General features: G+C 37.5%; 1 protein-coding gene across 5 annotated transcripts in view; it reads right to left on the bottom strand.

The window, feature by feature from the left end:
* The window catches only part of EIF2A (eukaryotic translation initiation factor 2A), a 62494-nt gene that overhangs the window by 16391 nt on the left and 24428 nt on the right, over positions 1–21675 (bottom strand). For 2 of the 5 annotated variants that reach the window (XM_006776625.2, XM_006776624.2), the window contains 7 exons: positions 18433–18507; positions 12900–12999; positions 12477–12559; positions 9886–9959; positions 9614–9758; positions 9304–9420; positions 4203–4774 (listed from right to left, as the gene is read on the bottom strand). In XM_006776625.2, the coding sequence (XP_006776688.1) occupies positions 4203–4774; positions 9304–9420; positions 9614–9758; positions 9886–9959; positions 12477–12559; positions 12900–12999; positions 18433–18507 (1166 nt within the window). Of the gene's footprint in view, positions 1–4202; positions 4775–9303; positions 9421–9613; positions 9759–9885; positions 9960–12476; positions 12560–12899; positions 13000–14475; positions 14595–18432; positions 18508–21675 lie in introns of all 5 variants that reach the window. The other 3 variants (XM_006776623.2, XM_015572394.1, XM_015572395.1) reach the window with 3 other exon arrangements.

The raw sequence follows: 21675 nt of genomic DNA, 5'->3' as shown, positions 1-21675 counted from the left end.
AGGGTGTCCTGGATCAGGGTGGGGGTCCCCACTGGGGTGCCTGGCCAGCCTGGGTGAGGGGATGATGGCTGTTTGCAGCTGGTCACACACCCGTCAGGGTGGAGGTCTCCACTGGGGTGCCTGGCCAGCCTGGGTGAGGGGCTGAGGGCTGTTTTCAGGCTGGTGGGTGACGGAAGCTCCCAACCGCTCCTTTTTTACTTTTTTTTTTTTTAATTCTGGACCAGCTTTAGCTCTGAGGCTCCAGCTGTTAGGCCTCCGCTGCTGAAAGTAGGTAATCGAAACAATGTATAACTCCAGCTCTGAGATCCCAGCTCGCTGAAAGCTGGTTTCTGGGTTTTTTTTTTAGCGTCTATATTTGTTAAAATGTTTCAAACTTCAGGGTCAGAGGCCTGCAAGGCAGGCGGGGAACATTGGTTTCCTCCGTCACTGAAGCAAGCCAGCCTCATGTCAGTTTCAAGCTGCCTGGCTGCCAGCCGCCATCTTGACTGGCAGTTAATTTGCATATCTCCCTGATTAGCCAATGGGAAGGGTAGCTGTCATATGCTAATTACCATGTTTCTCTTTTATTAGATTAGATATTTTTTATTTCAGAGATGCTTTCAGAGATGAAGGGGGAGAGTAAAAGAGGGGGTAGGGGATTGTGAGAGAAACAGAAACATCAATGATGAGAGAGAATCATTGATCAGTTGCTGCCTGCATGTCCCCCTGTGATGGTTGAGCCCACAACCCAGGCTCTAACCAGGAATTGAACCATGATCTCCTGATTCATAGGTCGATGCTGAACCACTGAGCCACACCGACTGGGCTATTATATTATTTTCCATACAGACAACTATAAAACTACTTTTGCTCCACCCTGTATATAAAAACCCACATTTGTAGAACAGAGAAACTTGGAGGATAAGCCTCTGTCACGTCTTTTTTTGTCTCCACTCTGAGTACAATGGGACTTAAGATATACTACTTAAGAATGTGCTGAACATTTGTTTTATACATCTAAATCCTTTCAATAGTGGGCTCTTGTATAGTATCTTGCTTCAGCAGAAAATTTCTACTCATTTCAAAAGAACTTCAGAAAGGACAAAGCTGCCTGGCTGGCATGGCTCAGTGGTTGAGCACTGACATATGAACCAGGAGATCACAGTTCCATTCCCAGTCAAGGCACATGCCCAGGTTGCAGGCTCGATCCTCAGTGTGAAGTGTGCAGGACGCAGCTGATCAATGATTCCTTCTCATCATTGATGTTTCTATCTCTCTCTCTCTCCCTCTCCCTTTCTCTCTGAAATCAATAAAAATATTTTTTTAAAAATGACAAAGCAATTAAAAAATGATGTAAGAAGAATGAATTACAAATCTCTTCCAAACCATGTAGCCACTGACAGACTTTTAGTTAAGACAAAACAAAAAAAAAATCCACACAGCTCCTAAGCAACATGACCTTTTCTGGCTTTAGTTCTATGTGACCACTGTACATATTTCATCCTTACTAATAAAATGTGTTTCTTTGCCCAGCCAGAATAGCTCAGTTGATTGCAGGTTTGATTCTTGGTCAGGGCACATTCCTGGTCTGGGTTTGATCCCCTGTCGGGGCATGTACAAAAGGCAACCCTATATAATAAAAGCCTAATATGCAAATGGTCCCCTTGGGCAGTCGTTCCACTGGGAGTTCGATCTCTCACTATGATGTGCACTGACTACCAGGGGGCAGTGCAGAACATGGTGGGTGTCAGTGATGCTCTGCAACCTCTCACCAGCTACGTGGGGGCAGGGGTGCAGTGAGAATGTGGGGTGTTCACTGAGCTCACTCTCACTCCCCCTGCTACCCTCCCCTGGGACACCAGGGCTCATGTGCCGGGGAAGTCCTCCCGCTCAGGTGTCAGGCACCTGCGAGAAGCCCACCCCACACCTGCGCAGCCTCTTCCGGGTGAGCTGGGCCACAGCCGCCAGGGGACCGCAGGGGCCAGTCGGGCTCCCCGTGGGTTCACATAGGAGCTGGTCTGCGAGGCCAGCTTGGAGAAAGCATGCTGCCCACCTGGCATCCGTGTCGCGCTGCTGGGCGGTCCAGAGGCCCATGCTGTGCCCCGGCCTACAGTGTCCAGCCACGCTCACCGCAACTCCATGTGAGGGGTGGGGGGCACCCTGACTCAGGTGGAGGGTGGCGCGTGGGGGCCCAGGTGCTGCCCAGGGTCAGCTGGGACTGTCCCTTCCATGCCAGATGCTCGCGCTTCAATTGCTGGCCAGGCCTAGGGACCGCACCCGTGTATGAATTCATGCACAGGCACCTCTAGTTGATTGATGTTTCTCTCTCTCTAAGCATGTCCTCAGGTGAGGATTAAAAACCAATAAATTTTGTTTCTTAAGTTATATCAATTTTTATGTGACTGTTTTGATGAACATATAATAAAAGTGAAGGTGGTTTTTTCTGAAAGTCAATAAATACTTCCTTAAGTATAATTTTTATAAAAAAGTTTACTTATAATAAAGTAACTTTTTGCCCTGGCCAGTCTGGCTCAGTGGATGGAGCATCGAGTCAGCCTGTGGACTAAAGGGTCCCAGGTTCAATTCTGGCCAGGGGTACATGACTGGGTTGTGGGCTCGATCCCCCGCAGTGGGGGGCAGTCAGTGATTCTCTCTCATCACTAATGTTTCTATCTCTCTCCCTTCTTCTCTGAAATAATATATATATATATATATTTTAAAGTAACTTTTTTCTTCAAGGGGAAAAATCCCAACATTTTTATTTCTGTCTGCTGTGTAACCCCCTTCCTTTGTGAAGTTATCAATTAGAATATCTTTGTTTCTAGTAATTTCTTGACAGCATTTTCTTTGCCATTTACCTAATTTCTGTAATTAGATACAAACAAAAATTTCTCATGAATGGTTACTGACTATAATGATTTGTTAGGATCACATAATTACCATGTCACATACAAAAGCAAAAGCTTAGTGAAAATCTTAAATGTTAAAAAATTTTTGGTTTTAAGAAGTTCTTACCTAGTTTTATCACAATTTTCACACTATAATCTTTCTATATTAATTTCTCTACCTTCCTCCACTAAAACAAACTAGTTTTATGGATCAGAGAAAAAAAATACACACCAATTCAGAATTTCTTCCTCTTGTGCTATCTGACATGAATTTAGAAAGCAGGATAGGTTGAGGTTATTCCTGTTTTCAATTTAGGTAAGACAAATCTGAATATACATGGGACAAATCTGATTACAATATACTTTCTTTTTTGCCCTAATAAAACTATCATAAATAGGGCTTACTTGGTTAAATAAGTTTTTATATATATTCACTAAATAATACAACAAAAAATTTTCAACAGAACATTTTAAGAAGTTACAGACCACTGATACATTTTAAGGAAAAGGATAGTGGTTCTTTTGTTTTTGAGAGGGTGAGGAGTGGCACAAGGAAGGTACAGGAATATTTATCCTTTAAAAAAGTATTACTTCCCTGAGTGCTTAATAATGAAGTAGCTGTATAACACCATTTACTTGGAACAGTCCCAGCCTGTTGTATTGTCACCTTTCTAATAGATAAAAGAAAGACTTACAGAGCACCTTTATTCCTTAACATCACCACAGAAACTTAAATACTTTACAAATGCCTTCTCCTGAGCTCTGAAATACTAACATTTTAGAGCAGATAAGAATCTGAACAATACTTTGGTCATAACTTTACAACAAAGTTGGGAACTGATGGCCTAAGGACAATAAATGTTTTGTTTGAGCAACAGTGTTTCAGAAACAGAAACTTTACATAAACATCCAGACTTGTTTAGTCATGAAAAATCAAACATTTTGGCAAAGTGGGACTAAAATCTCCTATGGAAACAATGAACTACTGCTGTGTGGTTGCTGTGGCCTTTAAGGAGGGCATGATCTCTTCTAGTCAGCATGGTCTTACACTGGCAGGCCTTTGAATTTGAGCCCATGGTCTATAAAGCTGGTATGTTATATACTCAGTTATCTTTCCCAGTCATGCAAAATGTGAACTGCTTCAAATTAACTACTCTATCAATCTAATATGAGCTGTTCACCATTTTCAGCAATACTTTCTCCATGGTTTCTACCCTAGAGTTTATATTCTCATCAGATACTAAGTAACACAAGCACATGCCTGAGGAAAAAAAGGTCTAGAAAGCTCCACACACTGGAAAACCTTTTCCCACTAAAGTAGTAAACTTGACTTACCAGTTTGGAATTGGTAGTTGGTTTATTTCTTAAAGCTGGGGGTCTGTAAGCTGTTGCAGTTTTAGGTTCTTCACTGGGTACGTCACTTGGAACTGCTTGGTAAGTTATTGTTTTTGCTGGAAATATTCCATCTAAAAATGGCTGCCAAGAAACCTGCCATAATTCCACATTTGATGGCACATCATACTTGTGCAAGAGTGAGCCAGTGTAATGCCAAATCTTGTACCCATTATTAACACGTAACCTGGGAGCACATGTAGCTGTTAAAATATGCTCACCATCTGGGCACCAAGCAAAATATGTAGAATCAGAGGCCACTGGTTTAGAAATAAGTTTGTAGTTTTTAACATCCCATACTTCCATCTGTCCCCTCAGATTTCCAAATCCAGCCAGTACTAATATATGCCCATGAGGACTATAGTAGGCTGCGTTACGAGGACCAGTTCCAAAGTCAAACACAGGATCACACTTCAAGTTGAAAATTGTTGCTTTGGCAGGCATAAAACCATAAACAGCACAAAACTCGGTAGAATTCGAATTCCAAATTACATCATAGATGGGGCCACTTTTTGCTGGAAAAATAATATAAAACCCAAGTTAGCAATAATTATATGAATATAATATTTATTAGCACTAATTATAATCACATAACACTCAATCATGTCAAACAGTAAAAAAAAAAAAGCGAAACAAAAAACCCCGAAAATTTCATGGTATGTTAAAATTAAAATATTTTTACATGATATATATAAAAATTAATGTATAATCATAACTTTAAGAATCTCTAATAAACCTTAATTTCTTTTACATTTTGGCAATGTGGGCTCATAGTAGCATAGGTTATTACTACTAGTTATTAACAACTAGTTTTTATTGAAATAGGTAGTAGTATATGCATATAGTAATAAAAATATGAACTATATAAAAAGACACACCACAAAAATAAACCCCTCTACACTAAAGGCAAACCTCTGTTATATTTCTTTTCTTTTTTTGGTTAATCCTCACCCAACAGTATCTTTTCCATTGATTTTTAGAGAGAGTGGGAGGAAGGAAGGAGGAAAGAGGGAGAGAGAAGGGAAGAGAGACACATTGGTTGCCTCTCCACATGCACTCTGACATAGCGGGGAATTGAACTTGAACCTGCGTATATGCCCTTGATCAGGAATCTGCATGGGGGATGACACTCTAACCACTGAACTACATCCACCAGGGCTTCTCTGATATATTTATTGCATACTAGAGGCCTGTTGCATGAAGAGATTCGTGCAATAGGCCTTCCCTTCCCCTGGCTGCTGGCACCAGTTTTCCTCTGGCACCTGGGACCCAGGCCTTTGCTCCGGGGAGCCTTCAGTTTTCGCTGCTCCGGCCAGAGCCTTCAGTCTTTGCTCCGCCGCTTCGTGCCTATGTATGCAAATTAACCAACTTTGTTGGGTTAATTTGCGTACTCTCCTGATTGGCTGGTTAGCGTAGCAGAGGGATGGTCAATTTACATGTTTGTCTATTATTAGGCAAGACTAGAGGCTTGTTGCACAAAGAGATTCGTGCAATAGGCCTTCCTTTCCCCTGGCTGCTGGCACCGGTTTGCCTCCAGCACCAGGGGCCCAGGCCTTCACTCTGGCCGAGTTCTGGCCGGAGCCAGCCCCGGAGCCATGTGGCCTTGGAGCGGTGTGGCCTCGCTGCTCTGCCAGCCCCGGGAGCCTACGTATGCAAATTAACTGCCATCTTTGTTGGTGGTTAATTTGCATATCGCGCTGATTAGCCAATGGGAGGCATAGCGGAGGTAGGGTCACTTACCATGTTTGTCTATTATTAGATAGGATGCTTCCTGAATATTTTTGTTGAAATTTAGCTTCTCTCCCTTACACACATACAAAAAACCCCAAAGTTCTACCCTCTGTTTCATTTCAATACTCTATCTTGGAGATTTTTTCACATAAGCGCATTATGATCTGCCTCATTCTTTTTCAGCTGTTCCGTGTTCCATTACAAATTCGGTGAGTGTTCACAAACACATCTGTAGAAGTGCAACTGCCTGGTCAAAGGGCGCACCCAGTCACTAGATGACATAACACCAAACTGTCCTTTAAAGACGTACCAATTTACACTATGAATAACTTTTGACAATATGGAGTTTTTCCTCACTCTCACTCATGCTCTGTAGTTTCTCATTTTTACTTTTGCCAACCTACTAAGGTGCAAACTGTATCTTGTTTTCTATTTTCTTATAAACTAAGCACCTTTTAAATATATCTATAATAGTAATCTATAATAGTAAAAGGGCAATATGCTAATTAGACCAGAGGTCTTCCAGACGTCCTTCCTTGCAAAGCCGGGGCCCGAGATAAGCCAGCCTGGTTCCCGGGTGCCTACCGGTGGCCGGAGGAGGGAAGCCTGGGTCCCGGATGCCATATGGAAGCCAGTGCGGGCAACCAGAGGAAGGAAGGCCTACTCTTAAATGAATTTTCATGCATCGGGCCTCTAGTTTATACATAATTTCATTTCTCTTTCTGTGAACTCTTTTTAATGTTCCATGTCCATTTCTCTCTTCAGTTATTGGTCTTTTATTGCTTTACTCGATACAGTAACAATATTCACCTTTTCTCAGACTCATCCCTTACAGTCTAAACAAATTTCCCCAATTTTTATTGTTTGTTTTGCTTAATTTTTAAATTCTTTTCTTCCCTTAATGTAGAAATCTATAACTTTTATATATTTAAATTTATTCCTTTTCCCTCATAACTTGTCTTTAGAAAGTCTTTTTCCATTTTTAGAAAATCACAAATATTTGCTTCTAGTTCTATAGTTTTAGATATAATTTTTTGGCTCAACTGGATTTTTTTTTGATGAAGAGGCAGCATTATTGATTTCTTTTCTTTCTTTCCTTTTTTTTTTTTTAAGAGAGGAAGGAAGAGGGAGAGAGAGACACTGACGTGAGATATATTCATCAGTTGCCTCTGGCAGACCAGGGATGAAACCTACAACCCCACCATGTGCCCTGATCGGGAATCAAACCCGTGACCTTTCGGTGCACAGAAAGAGGCAACACTATTAATGTTTTGTTCCAAATAGCTAGACTGTTGTTCCCATACCACATATTAAAAAATTAGTATTTTCCACCATTGATTCAAATGCTGACTTTCTTACACAGTAGCAGCAATGGAAATGTGCATCTCTTTCTGAATTTGGTTCTGTTTCATTGTTTACCTGTCTACCCACCAGCCAGAACCAAAGTGACTTAATTACAACTGCCTTACATCGTAATATCTAATAGTGTAAGAATCCCCCATCCTATTCTTCTTTTGCAGTTTTCAAAACATTATTGCAAGTTTATTTTTCAGTATCAACTTTAGAATCAGCTTACCTAGTTAAATCTACTGGCATTTTAATTTCACTTTTACATCAATTTGGAGAGAAATGACATCTTTATAAAATTCTTAAAGGTCACAGTTTGTTCCTCAGAAGTTTTTTCCCCATCGGACCTATACTATTTGTTTTTTGTTGCTATACATACATGAAATCTTCCCTTCCATTATGTTTAAGTGGCTGTTGTTATATGGTGACTTCATCTATGAGCAGAGATGATTTTGTTTCTTCCTTGTAAAACTGCACACTTGCCCTAGCCAGTGGATAGAGTGTCGGTCTGTGGACTGAAGGGTACTGGGTTCTAGTACCAGTCAGGGCACATGCCTGGGTTGCAGGCTCAATCCACAGTAGGGGTCATGCAGGAGGCAGCCGATCAATGATTCTCTCTCATCATCGATGTTTCTCTCTCTCCCTCTCCCTTCCTCTCTGAAATCAATAAAAATATATTTAAAAATAATTTAAAAAAATAAATGAAATTGCATACTTGCCTTGGCCTGTTTGTTTCAGTGTTTAGGAGCATGGTCTGTGGACCAAAGGGTTTCGGGTTCCATTCCTAATCAAGGGCATGTACCTGGGCTGTAGGTTCAATCCCTGGCCCTAGTTGAGGTGTGTGCAGGAGGCAACCAATTTTGATGTCTCTCTCTCTCTCTTTCTCTCTCTCTCCTGTTTCCCTCCCTCTCATACACACTCTCTCTAAAAATCAATGGAAAAAATATCCCTGGGTGAGGATTAAAAACTAAAAATAAATAAGACTGCATATTTCATCTTTTTAAAAAATATATATTTTTGTTCATTTCAGAGAGGTAGAGGGAGAGACAGAAACATCAATGAGAAAGAATCATTGATCGGTTGCCTCCTGAATGCCCCCTACTGAGGATGGAGCCCACAACCCAGCATTTGCCCTGAGCAAGAATGGAACTGTGACCTCCTGATTCATAGGTCGAAGCTCAACCACTGAGCCACCAGTTGGGTTACATATGCTATCTTTTGATCAGTTATACTAAGTAGATCTTTCAGAATGTTAACTAAGAGTGGAACGGGGGGTCACCCTTGTTTTGTTTGTGACTTCATTAGAACGTTTTCTTTACATGTTCAATTCAAAATGAAAAAATTAGGGAGTTGCCAGAATTTTAGATCTGTATTATTCTATAGTTAATTTAGCCTAACAAAACAAAGATGAAGTACTAACATTCTTCAGTACTGAAGATGGTGCTAAACTCACTAGATGAACTTACTGTCCTAATAAGTTCAATAAGTCCCCAAAGAGCTACAGCAACTGAATTACCTAACTTAGCAAGTTTCCTACTAAAGAACTATCATAACTAAATTAACTGGGTTATGCCAAAATCAGGTGTGTCTGGAAATGACTTTAAATTTCTTAATCAAGAGGAATTTTATCATAAAGATTATAAAACATGTTAGTCTTATCACCTGATCAAGAATTTAGATTATATCATCTTTTTTAAAAAACATATATTTTTATTGATTTCAGAGAGAGGAAGGGAGAGAGAGAGAGACAGATAGAAACATCAATGATGCGAGAGAATCACTGATCAGCCAGCTGCCTTCTGCATGCCCCCCACTGGGGATTAGGGCATGTGCCCTCACCTGGAATCGAACCGTGACCTCCTGGTTCATAGTTCAACGCTCAACCATTGAACCATGCCAGCTGGGCAATATCATCTTTTTCACTGCCCTAATGTTTTTATCAAAGGAAGATGGCTGAAATACTCACGTAATTGTACCACAGCACTTTCTCCGTTTGTTGCAATATAGTGCAGCGTTTGTTCACCGTAGTAGGAAGCTCCTGTCTTGTCAACATCTGTACTAGCTATTACTAACACAGCAGTAGCTATAACAATGAAAACTTTAATTAGATTTTAAAACACAAATTAACCTAATGGTGATAAAAAATATATTAAACAATATAATACAGCCATGTAAAAGTTCATTAAATAAGCATTGATACATTCTCTTATACACATAGGAATCAAGTCTAAATCAATACTTAATAAACAAAATGAGAGAAAATATATTCATCGTACCTTTTTTATTCCATAGCATTGTAACCTTATCTGCCTTAAAGAAACTTTTATTGGCTAAAGCTGCATGAGGTCCATCAAAGTTGGGGTACTTATATAATCGAACAAATGAAGGTGCACCCTTACTTCCTGGAACGTAAACAGCCACCTATGATACACAGACATGAATAATTTAATTTATGAAGCATATAAACTAAGATGGATATCACTAAAAACTAAAAAAAGAGGTTAATCTTATAATATTCCACATAAACAAACAGAAACATAGCTATTACCTTGTATGGTTGGGGTCCAGGTGATAACACAAAATCATTAATTTTTTGCAAATGCAATTTATTTGCAGTTGTATCTAAAAAAAAGGAAATGGTGTTAGATTGATGAGAGATGCCAATAGTGAATGCTAAATTCTGAATGCATTTTAAAAGGTTAGTGTAACTATATACAATAATGATCATTGTAGTCTCATATAGATGAGGCAGAGCAAAATAGTGGAAAAAGCATGGGTGGGAGTAGACAGATTTACACTTGAGTTTCTACTCAGTCACTTATTAGCTGTGTGAGCTTGGCCAAGTAATGAGATTACACATCTAATTCCCAGTGATTGGTTTTTAAGAGCACAGTATCAGGCACATAATAGGTATTTAATAAACATCAGTTCCCTTCTCTTCAACTTCTGAAATAAAGTAGTTTTAGAGCCCATTAGATGGGAAAGATGACTTTTAGACTAATGTAAAATGTGGATATAGATATTCTATAACTAATTACATGACAATAATGATCACAAGAGTAACAGTGGTGGACATTTTTTTGAGTTCTAACTCTGTGCCAGGCAGTCAGAAACCATGTTATGAATAATACTACTTCCCTAGTTAATGGGATCAAGAGCTGTTATTCTTCCTTCGTTCAAATTCAGAGATCAACAGCTCTTCAAAAGTAGCACACCAAACTGCCAAATTGCAGTGCCCTTCTTCTGGCATGCTCACAAAGAGGCAGGCAAGTGAGCCCAAAATCAGCGGGGGCTAGAATGAGCCTCAAAAGCAAGATAATGAAGTGTACAGCTATAAAAATTAAGTGAATAATGCCACCTTTGGTATATGTTAACTGAGTTATCAATTCCTACTCTATTATAATATACTCAAAAGCGTACAGTCACTAATGGGATACCCTAAGGACAAAAGAAATTGCAAAACTTTTTCTTTAAATCATTTTCAGTAATCATGTTATTGGTATTACTGTTCGCATTGCTATTCTAAGAATATTATGTGGTTCGTGTGAAATAAAGCAAATGAAATTCCAGAGAACCAGGATTCCTGGTGTTGGCAAAAGACAATACAGATATAAGATATAAAAAAAAAATAAAGAAAAAGGCCTAAAAACAATGATGAACAAAACCCCCACACACCCATATTGTGGTCTCTAAATACCATTTTCCACTAAAAGAAAACAGAGTATTTCAAAGAAATGACTGATTCTAGGTATACAGCCGGAAATAATAAACACGGTAGTCTCAGAACAGCTTGTCTTACTATATAGCAAAATAGTCATTAAGGAATAATTGACCAATCATGGGATAATCTGAGCCATCAATAAGAATAATTGCAATGGACTGAAACACATGTTTAAATTTCTAGTTCACAAAGATGGGGGGGCGGGGATAAGGGAACAATTGGTTGCAATGAAGATTGCCAGAGAAAGAACTCATTCTTTCAAAAGTGATAAAAGGAAAGAATATTGATCCTACCTTTCCTATATATATGGTACTACTAGGCAACCAAATAGTAGATGAGAAAATTTCTCTTTATAGAAGTAGTACAGCTCATATGAGAGAGGAGGATAATCAGAATATCACCAATTCGCAACCACTCATGAAATAATGGATCTAGGTAATGAACATTAATGTCAATTAACCCTACAAAATTAAAGACAGTAAGACAGTATGTGCTTCTTGATAAAATAATTCAATACTGTCTTATGATGTAATCTTACCCTACTCTCCCCCAGAAAAGATGCTGAAATTGACCAACACTGGATCCAAATGAGTTACTAATAGTGTACAGATGAACAAGTTAAATTATAGGATGGGATACAATTCAAACTATGGGAAAATATATAGGACAAGTAACCTTGTTTAAGTAATAAACTACAAGAGGGGAGATGGAAAGATGGAGAGGGAACCTGTAGCTTAAAAGAAACTTAAAAGATACATCAGTTAATTGCAATGTGGAAAATCTTATTTGGATTATAAGTTTTAAAATAACTGTAACATTGTGATTATTAGAAATTTAACACTGAACAGGTATTTTATAGCCTGGAATAATGGTCTTTTGGCTAAGTTATAAAAAATTTAAGAGTCCTAATCTCCTGAGATACATACTGAAATGCTTATAGGTAAAATTATATGACCTCTAGGATTTGCTGTAGCAGAGTAAGAGGAATGGAAGATGGACAGAGGGATAAGAGAGGATTGGCAATGAGTTTATGGTTATTGGGACTACGTGTCTAATTTATGTTTCAAATTCTACACAATAAAACATTCATTTGTATCACAGAATTTCAATAGCAAATAAATACAGAAAGAGACATTTAAAATGTCTTGGTTTAATAGATATTTAGGGAATAAAAAGTTATTATGAAAGAAAATTTTTGTGTTATAAAATTTCACTAGTGTTTAAAAGTTATTCAAATGAATTACTATATTAATTTTAATATATTTTATGTTTACATATAGCATGTATATAAATATATAGCAATGTATTAACATTAATATGTTAACAGTATTTTAGAGAACTCTATGATACATATAAAGCAATAAAAACTATATACATTTATAGTAAATAATAAAATTATTTCATAAATCTTTCCATACTGAAATTGTTATTTTCAAAGAAATGAACTTCATTGTTAACATTTCGGGCACAAATATTTTCATCTTCTGACCAGGATGGACACCTACATTGAAAAGAAAATATAAAAAACATTTAAACAGAATGTAATACCACATGTTAACATGTTAAAGTTTGTGATATTGCTTACTATTTAAGGAAAAATACTTGTAATATGATGTTAAGTCAGTTACTAATAGTTTTAGTCAGTATATGTAATAGACAAAATACTAAACAAAAGAAAGATCAAGTGTTTATTACATTCCTATGTACAAATTTCTTAATAGATCTAGATTTTGGTCTGAGAAGTTATTTTCTAAACCAATACCAAAGAAACAAGTATTATACAATGAAGATATTTAAAATATTTTGTAAGTAATAATAAGTATTCTAAAACATTTACTTACGAATTTTGCATCTTTTTCTGGATGAAAGCCTTCAAACATGTCCCAGTTTTCACATCATAAAGTTGTAGGTTGGGAACTCCAGCTGTGCCATCTTTAGAAGCTGAAGTAGAAACAACATTTTTTTTATAGTAATTGTCTCCTAACACTAGTAAAAAAGATGTCATTTTTAGAAACAATTTGAACAAGATTATAAAGATCAAGTAAGAGAGTTGCTTTAAACCAACTTTCCCCACTATTTTTAATTATGGATTTACTCACCCATTCCTAAAGCCATAACAATATGACAGCTGAGAATACTTAAAAGAGATTTCTTGTTTAGTGAGGTTTACTGTTAAGTAGATTAAATTGTCTTATATGAAAGCTTGTTTCTATAAGTCACACACAGAGTTATATGACTCATGATTTTTAATTTCCCTTTTATTTACTTGGAAAAAGAAGATTCATTAGAGTCCATGCCTCTTGGAAGAACACACCCAAGAGGTTTATAATCCAACAAGGAGCTATTATAATATTCTGCTTAATATCCACATAAATTAGAACACATTTCTCTTATTTACTTATTTTAATTAATTTATTTTTATATATTTTTATTGATTTCAGAGAGAAGGGAGAGGGAGAGATAGAAACATCAATGATGAGAGAGACTCATTGACTGGATGCCTCCTGCACATGCCGCACTGGGGATCCAGCCTGCAACCTGGTTCATTGTTGATGCTCAACCACTGAGCACCACAGGCCAGCTAAAATAAACATTTTAAATAATCATTATAAATGAAAGAGGAAGTAGAGTAGATTCAACATCTAAGAAATGTGTATGGTATGACAAAGAATAGGTAATGGTGTGCCATTGTCTAACACTTTTAGAGATATAATATGTTACATAAACATTTTATATAGCTATGCTTCATAGATAAGTAATAAAATACTGGGAATTGGTATCGGGGTTTATTTTAAGAAACATGTTTTAGATTCAGATACACATTATTTAAGAAGTTAATAAGATGATGATAACAAAATACTTACACAGTGTCTGGCACGTGAGTACTCAAAGTTATCTCATTAGAAAAAGAAACATGGCCTAGCCTGCGTAGCTTAATGGTTGAGCATCAACTTATGAACCAGGAGAGGTCAGGGTTTGATTCCTGGTCAGGGCACATGTGTGCCTGATCCCCAGTGGGAGGCGTGCAGGAGGCAGCAGATCAATGATTCTCACTCATCACTGATGTTTCTCTCTCTCTCCTTCTCCCTTCCTCTCTCTGAAATCAATAAAAACATTTTTAAATGCTTTTATTATTATTCTTAATTTTTGAGATCTTCTCTATCCAGTGTTATTTACTTTATAAAATTTCCCTTGGCTTTTTCTTTTGCTCTATTTCATGATGGATCTTTTCATTAACCTACTATGCAATTACTTAAAGTACATTATATTTGGGGAATACAAGATTCACTGTTGATTAAAAATATTTACACACTATTTACTATCATAAAGACTAATTACTTTCTTATAAATTCTCATTTTTTCCCACTGAATTGAATTGGGCCTTTTAGAATATTTTTATAATTGGAAAATACTTACTAGTGTAAGGTTGCCACGTTGCCAGGACAGTGTTTTTTGGTGAGAATTCAAGGCAAACTGTCTTAGGGAGGTCGAAGGAGTGCAGTAGTCCCTTGTTAGTGACACTGATAATATTTATTCTGGTTTCAAAAGAAATTACGTCAGCAACAAAATACTGTTTCACAATAGCCAGCACCAACAAAAACATTTAACTCTTTCAAATATAGGTCACTCTATCTATTTTTCATAAAATCAATTTTCAGTTAGTTCTAGAAAATATCCAATAAACACCTTAACTAAAAAAAGTACACATTTTACCAAAAGGCCCCTATATAAGGCTGGTGTTTTGAAATTACATGCAATTAATAGAAAGATACAATCACAACAGGATTTTAATTGAACAGAGCTACCTAAAGACAAGATGAGATGTATCAAACCAAAGAGAAAACAGAGATGCTAAAACAAAAGCATATTTTATTTAATTTGTAATTTTTATTTTTGGCTTAACTAACAGTTATTTATTTCTTAAAGTTCTGGAGGCTAAGAAGTCCATGAGCAAGGTGCTGGAAGCTTAGGTTTCTGGTGAGAGCCCTCTTTTTGGCTTGTAGAAAGCTGCCTTCTTAGTTCTCACATTGCACAGAAAAAGTATTTTTTAAATATGTTTTTATTGATTTTTAGTGAAAGAGGAAGAGGGATAGAGAGATAGAAACATTGATGAGAGAAAAACATCTATCAGCTGCTTCCTGCATCCACCTCCACACCTCCCTCCCACTCCTCCACCTACTAGGGATCTAGCCTCCAACCCAGGTATGTGACCTCTTGGTTTATGGGTTGCTCAACCACTGAGCCACACTGGCTGAGCAGAAAAAGTATATGTTGAAAACTGAGTAGCCCCTGAGGAAATCAGCAAAGAGACTTTGGATGGTTATAAAAATCTTAGAAGCAGTCTTGAAGAGATAGACTGTAAGAGTTATTTTGGTATGATAATGATAAATATTAGAATAATTGTACCGGATTCCATTTTCTTTGATGCTTTCTATGTACCCTGTTCTAGTTTAATCACTTTATGCACATTTTCTCATTTCATCCTCACAACACCTTATAAAATAGGTATTATCATCTCAACTTTAGAAATGGTAAAAACGATTTGATGAAAAATTAAGTGATTTGATGATTTGCCCAAGATCATACTACTGATAAATGCCACAGTTAACCTTTAAAACCAGCTTAGTGACTTGCTAATATGTATTCTCTGGGGTTAAAAAAAAGAGATATAATCCATTTTATTCCAGAAATTCCTTAAAATTACTTTGTTCTACTCAAGTTTGAGGACACTGGATCAGGATAAGCAGAAACTGGTAAGAATACAAGATTACTGCATATTGTTTTAACACTTGAAATTTTTTATAACTTACTGTGAATTTATATTTTAGAATTACATAAAGCTTTCTTTTTTGTAGTTGATAACCTTGAATAGTTAATCTTAGAATGCTTAATGAAAGGTGCTTATTTTGAAAAATTTTTTTTTTAATATATTTTATTGATTTTTTACAGAGAGGAAGGGAGAGAGATAGAGAGTTAGAAACATCGATGAGAGAGACATCGATCAGCTGCCTCCTGCACATCTCCTACTGGGGATGTGCCCACAACCCAGGTACATGCCCTTGACCGGAATCGAACCTGGGACCCCTCAGTCCGCAGGCCGACGCTCTATCCACTGAGCCAAACCGGTTTCGGCAATTTTGAAATTTTTTTTAAAAAATCACATATTTAAGGAAAAATCACCTAGGGTTTCTGACTTAGTTAACCATGAATTCAGCAAAGACCACATACACTGCATGTTTTTCCTGTCCCGGGGATATGATATGTCTTTGAGCCACAGCGCTTAAGGAAATAAATGCTAGAACCAGGTACAGAAAATATCTATTAAAAAGATGGACATAACATATGGGGACATATTAAAAATATTCAGAGTTGATGCCTGGCTGGTGTGGTTTCTCCCTTCCTTTCTGAAATCAATAAAAATATTTTTAAAAAATAAAAGATATTCAGAGTTGAACCCAAGAGAAAGCCAAGTGGAGATGTGAAATAGATAAAATAATTATAATAACTATCAAGGTAAAAACAGATTACTCAATAAACTCTAAGCTAACAGGATAGGGTTACCACAAAAAGATAACAGACAATGAAAAGAAGTATGGTAGGTCCCATTAGACAGTAAATTTCTATGAATTCATTACTCAAATAGCATAAATTAAAATATGGATTTAAAGAAATAAAAGCCAAATGCCCACAACAGGTTTACCAAAATATAAATAAGTAAAATAAGTAATAAGAAAGTCTTGACAGTACATTTTTCATTAAGGCTGAGATTGAGATTGTCAACATTGTGAATAAGACTCAACATGATTATATACTTAATAATTTGATAGTAGTTTACTGGTTAGATTTAATCACTTAAAAAATAAAAAATTGATTTAATAATTTTAATAATAAAAGGTTAAAAATATATAAGTGCCCTGACTGGTTTGGCTCAGTGGATAGAGCGTTGGCCTGCGGACTGAAAGGTCCCAGGTTCGATTCCAGTCAAGGGCATGTACCTTGGTTGCGGGTGCATCCCCAGTAGGGCGTGTGCAGGAGGCAGCTGATCGATGTTTCTCTCTCATCGATGTTTCTAACTGTCTATCCCTCTCCCTTCCTCTCTGTAAAAAATCAATAAAAATATATTTTTTTAAAAAGTGAATCAACTAATGTAGTACAATCTTTTTAGCATTAATTTTTTAAAATCATGTGTTTAATCCAATATGACCTGATAGTTGAAAGACTTCAGAATATAATACCACTGTGTAAAATCATTTAAAATGTGCTTTTGAGACTAATGTATGTATTTGCCCCCTTAAAAAAAACAAAACCCTAAGATATTATATCTGGCCTTAGCTGGCTTGGCTCAGTGGATAGAGCATCAGCCTGCAGACTGAAGGGTCCCAAGTTCGATTCCAGCCAAGGGTTTCGGGCTTGATTCCCACTAGCGGGTGTGCAGGAGGCAGCCAATCAATGATTCTCTCTCATCACTGAAGTTTCTATCTCTCTCTCCTTCTCTCTTCCTCTCTGAAATCAATAAAGAAATTAAAAAAAGATATTATATCTGGTTAAAAACAACAACAAAATAACTTTAAACCGAGCAACAAATATTTGGGCATCTTTTTGATTCTGTTAACTGACATATTATACTGACTATGGAAAAATTCAAAAGGACTGGTTTTCTTAGTAAAATATGAGCATTTAATTAAAATACTTTTTTTTGCAAGATCAATTTTGTAATCTAATTATTTTATGTAATATAGACTGTACTAAACATACTTTCAATTACTTTATGTATATTAATATAAACTATACTAAACATATTTTGAATGCCTTACAAATCCTATATAATAAGAGGCTAATATGCAAATTGTCCCTTTTACCTGGAGTTCGACCAGGGGGCGGGGCTAGCTGGCCAACCGCCCATGGCTCTTCCCCCTGGCCAGTCCCGCCCCTGATCGGCCTCCCTCACCCCAATCAGGGAGGGTCAGCCAGACCCGACCCGTGCACGAATTCGTGCAACAGGCTTCTAGTACTTGAACAAGCAAGAATTATTTTCTAAGTGTTACTGTGGAACTTAAAAAAAAAAACCCAATAACCGAAAGCACTATTTAAAAAAACCTCTCAGGTTATTCAGCATTAAATTAACTGCCCTTTCTCATATGTTACTTTTAAATTCTAAGTAATTAGATAACTCAAATGAATCAGGCATATAAGTATAAACTAACAACTTTGGAGGTAGGCCATGGAAATTATGTTGGAGATAATACCTAACTGCATCATGACATCAAAAGATGGACTTTATTAATGACACCCAAATACATATTACTCAAATAATGCTGGTTATGTTTCACATTCATGACACATACATAAAATTTTATGTAAATGAACACTAACTTCTCTCCGTTGCCCCAGGCAAACAAGGTCCCATCCTTACTAAAGGTATAGACTTTGCAATTTTTCCCAGATTCCCTGAAAAGGACAATAAAAAAAGTTTAAATTAATAAGCATTAATACTTAAAAACAACTGATTAAAAATTCACAATCTTACTACTAATTTAATAACTAAGAACTTATATAAATTTTAGAAAATAATTCTAAAATGCTTTTGTCTACCAAAATACTTTATCTCTTAAAATTCAGCTTCAACAAACACTAAAGTAAGCTGGAAATTTATTTTATACCAACTGGTCAATATTAAGGGATGGGCGGCTGTTTAGGGTGAATATCTAGTTTGTGTGACAACCCTAAAATGTAAATGAATGTGGAAGTTACCAGCTATCAGCCCTGAAACTGAGAGGGCAAAGGATTTCAAAAGGGAGACTTTGTGAAGAATGTCCCAGACCACTTGCATAAAAAACAATGGTGAATAGAATATCCTCAAGTGGCTAAGAAGTTCCCCTGGATTTATCATATGCAGAGACAGAAAGTATAACATGAGGATCTTCACATTTAATAAATGCAGATGCAGGATTCTGTAGAAAACACTGACTTTTGGCAATATTCTACCAAATGGTTAAAACTCTAAGTACTATATCTCTCAACTGGAGATGGCTACTATGATTTCCCAGTGATAGTGAGGATACAAACAGAAAGTGTATGTGTTTACATGTTGATGTCCATGTTTAGTCACAACATTAGATCAGTACTTCATGGCTAATAAATATTTAAATTATTAAACAGTGCATTGAGAACTAACCACTACACCCCTTTTAAACAGGTTATTATCTTTGCATTAATTCATCTGAACATGACATTTGTGTTTCTGCAATCACACAGCAATGGCAGCTTATACTCATTTTGTGATTACCAAAATATTATTTTTTATCTCTTACAGCTATGACCAAGATGTCCTTCATCCTATATTGTGAAAATCATTTCTGAATCTTAAGGCAGAACTTTACAATTATCATAGTCAATTCCACTCAGGTTTGGGTCTATTATACTAGCCTACAGAGATGTATTTACATCTTGATTTTTCTCTTTTAAGACACTAGTTATTCCTTACAGCTTTATGGAATGCATGAAGTATAAAACATCATCCTGACCTAACCGGTTTGGCTCAGTGGATAGAGCGTCGGCCTGCAGACTGAAAGGTCCCAGGTTCGATTCCAGTCAAGGGCATGTACCTTGGTTGCGGGCACATCCCCAGTGGGAGGTGTGCAGGAGGCAGCTGATCGATGTTTCTCTCTCATCGATGTTTCTAACTCTCTATCCCTCTCCCACCCTCTCTGTAAAAAATCAATAAAATATATTTTTAAACAACAACAAAAAAACCCACATGATCCTAAGCTATCATTTAAATTAAGTACTAAGAATGCTGAATGAGCTCTTAAGATCCTGTGGCTCACCAACAGTCCTTCCCTCAAACTAAAATCAACTCATTTATCAGCTGATTTCACAGCTCTTAACCAAAAACACTCTGTCATTATTATCATATAACCCAAAAAACTGTGTCAACCTAGCGGGTTTGGCTCAGTGCATAGAACATTGGCCCGCAAACTCGGTTCGAGGTTAAATTCCAGTCAAGGGCACATACCTCGGTTGCACGCTCAATCCCTGGCCCCAGTAAAAGGGGCATTCGGGAGGTAACCAATTGATGAGTCTCTCTCACACTGATATTTCTCTCTCTCTGTCTCTCCTCCTTCCCTTGCACTCTCTAAAATTCAATGGAAAAATATCCTTGGATGACGATTAACAACAACAACAAAAGACTATCATTTCTCAGATACTTTGCCAAAATCCTGATCTTAGTTTTATTCTGATGTGTCTGGAAATTCTACTCAGAAAGGAAATGAGTTAAACTTAAAACAATTTGTTTTTGCCCTAGCCCAGTGATCGACAAACTGCGGCTCACAAGCCACATGCGGCTCTTTGGCCCATTGAGTGTGGCCACGAAGTTTCAATGGCACTGTACGTGCACGCCCACACATGGTATTTTGTGCAAGAGCCACACCCAAGGGGCCGCAGTTTGCCGACCACTGTCCTAGCCAGTTTGGCTCAGTGGATAGAGCGTCAGCCTGGTAAATGAAAGGTCCCAGGTTCGATTCCGGTCAACGGCACATGCCCGGGTTGTTGGCTCGATACCCAGTGGGGGACTTGCAGGAGGCAGCCGATCCATGATTCACTCTCATCATTGATGTTTCTATCTCTCCCTCTTCCTTCCTCTCTGAAATCAATAAAAATATATTTTTAAAAAAATTAAAGTCATCAAAAAACCCAACTATTTGTTCTTAGCAAGCTCTTTTTGATTCTAAAAATCAGCCCTCTATATCATAATTATAAACTGTTTTTTTAATAACTTATTCTAGAATAGTGTTTAAGGTTCAAAGCAAGCTTACTAGATTACAGAATCCAGAATTTTTCTTTTTTTTCAATCTTGGCAATTGGGCTATTTTGTCTATTTCCATCTGATATAATCATTTACTAATTTTTAATATATTTTTATTGATTTCAGAGAGGAAGGGTGAGAGAAAGAGAAATATCAATGATAAGAGAGAATCACTGAGTGGCTGCATCCTGCACTCCCCCTACTGGGGATTGAGACCACAACCTGGGCATGTGCCCTTGACCAGAATCAAACCCCAGACCCTTCAGTCCACAGGCCGATGCTCTATCCACTGAACCAAACTCGCTAGGGCCTTCTGGTATAATCTTTTAAATGAAAAACTTGAAATATACATACAAAAAAAGAGAAAGAGTATGATAATGTACTTAACACCAAGCTTAAATAATTAACTCATGTCCACTTTTGAATTTACTTCCTAACTTTATATTTAACTAGAGGCCGGGCACACAAAAATTTGTGCACTCAGCGGGAAGGGGGGGTCCCTCAGCCCGGCCTGTGCCCTCTCGCAGTCTGGGACCCCTTGGGAGATAACGCCCTGCTGGCTTAGGCCTGCTCCCGGGTGGCAGAGGGCAGGCCCAATCCCTAGGTGCAGGCCCTGGTTGGGCTCAGAGCAGGGCCGATTGGGGAATTGGGGCACCGCCCCTATCATGCACAGAGCAGGGTGGATCAGGAGGTTGTGATGCCAACCTCAATCATGCTCAGGGTAGGGCCAACTGGGAGATTGGGGTGCCCCCTGTCACACTCAAGGCAGGGTCGATGGGGAGGGGGTGGGCCCACCCCGTCACGCACAG

The sequence above is a fragment of the Myotis davidii genome, unplaced genomic scaffold (genome assembly GCF_000327345.1).
Source record: "Myotis davidii unplaced genomic scaffold, ASM32734v1 scaffold2149, whole genome shotgun sequence".
NCBI classification, from domain to species: Eukaryota; Metazoa; Chordata; class Mammalia; order Chiroptera; family Vespertilionidae; genus Myotis; species Myotis davidii.
Note: the sequence above shows the minus strand (reverse complement) of the source record. Positions and strands in the feature narration are given on the sequence as shown.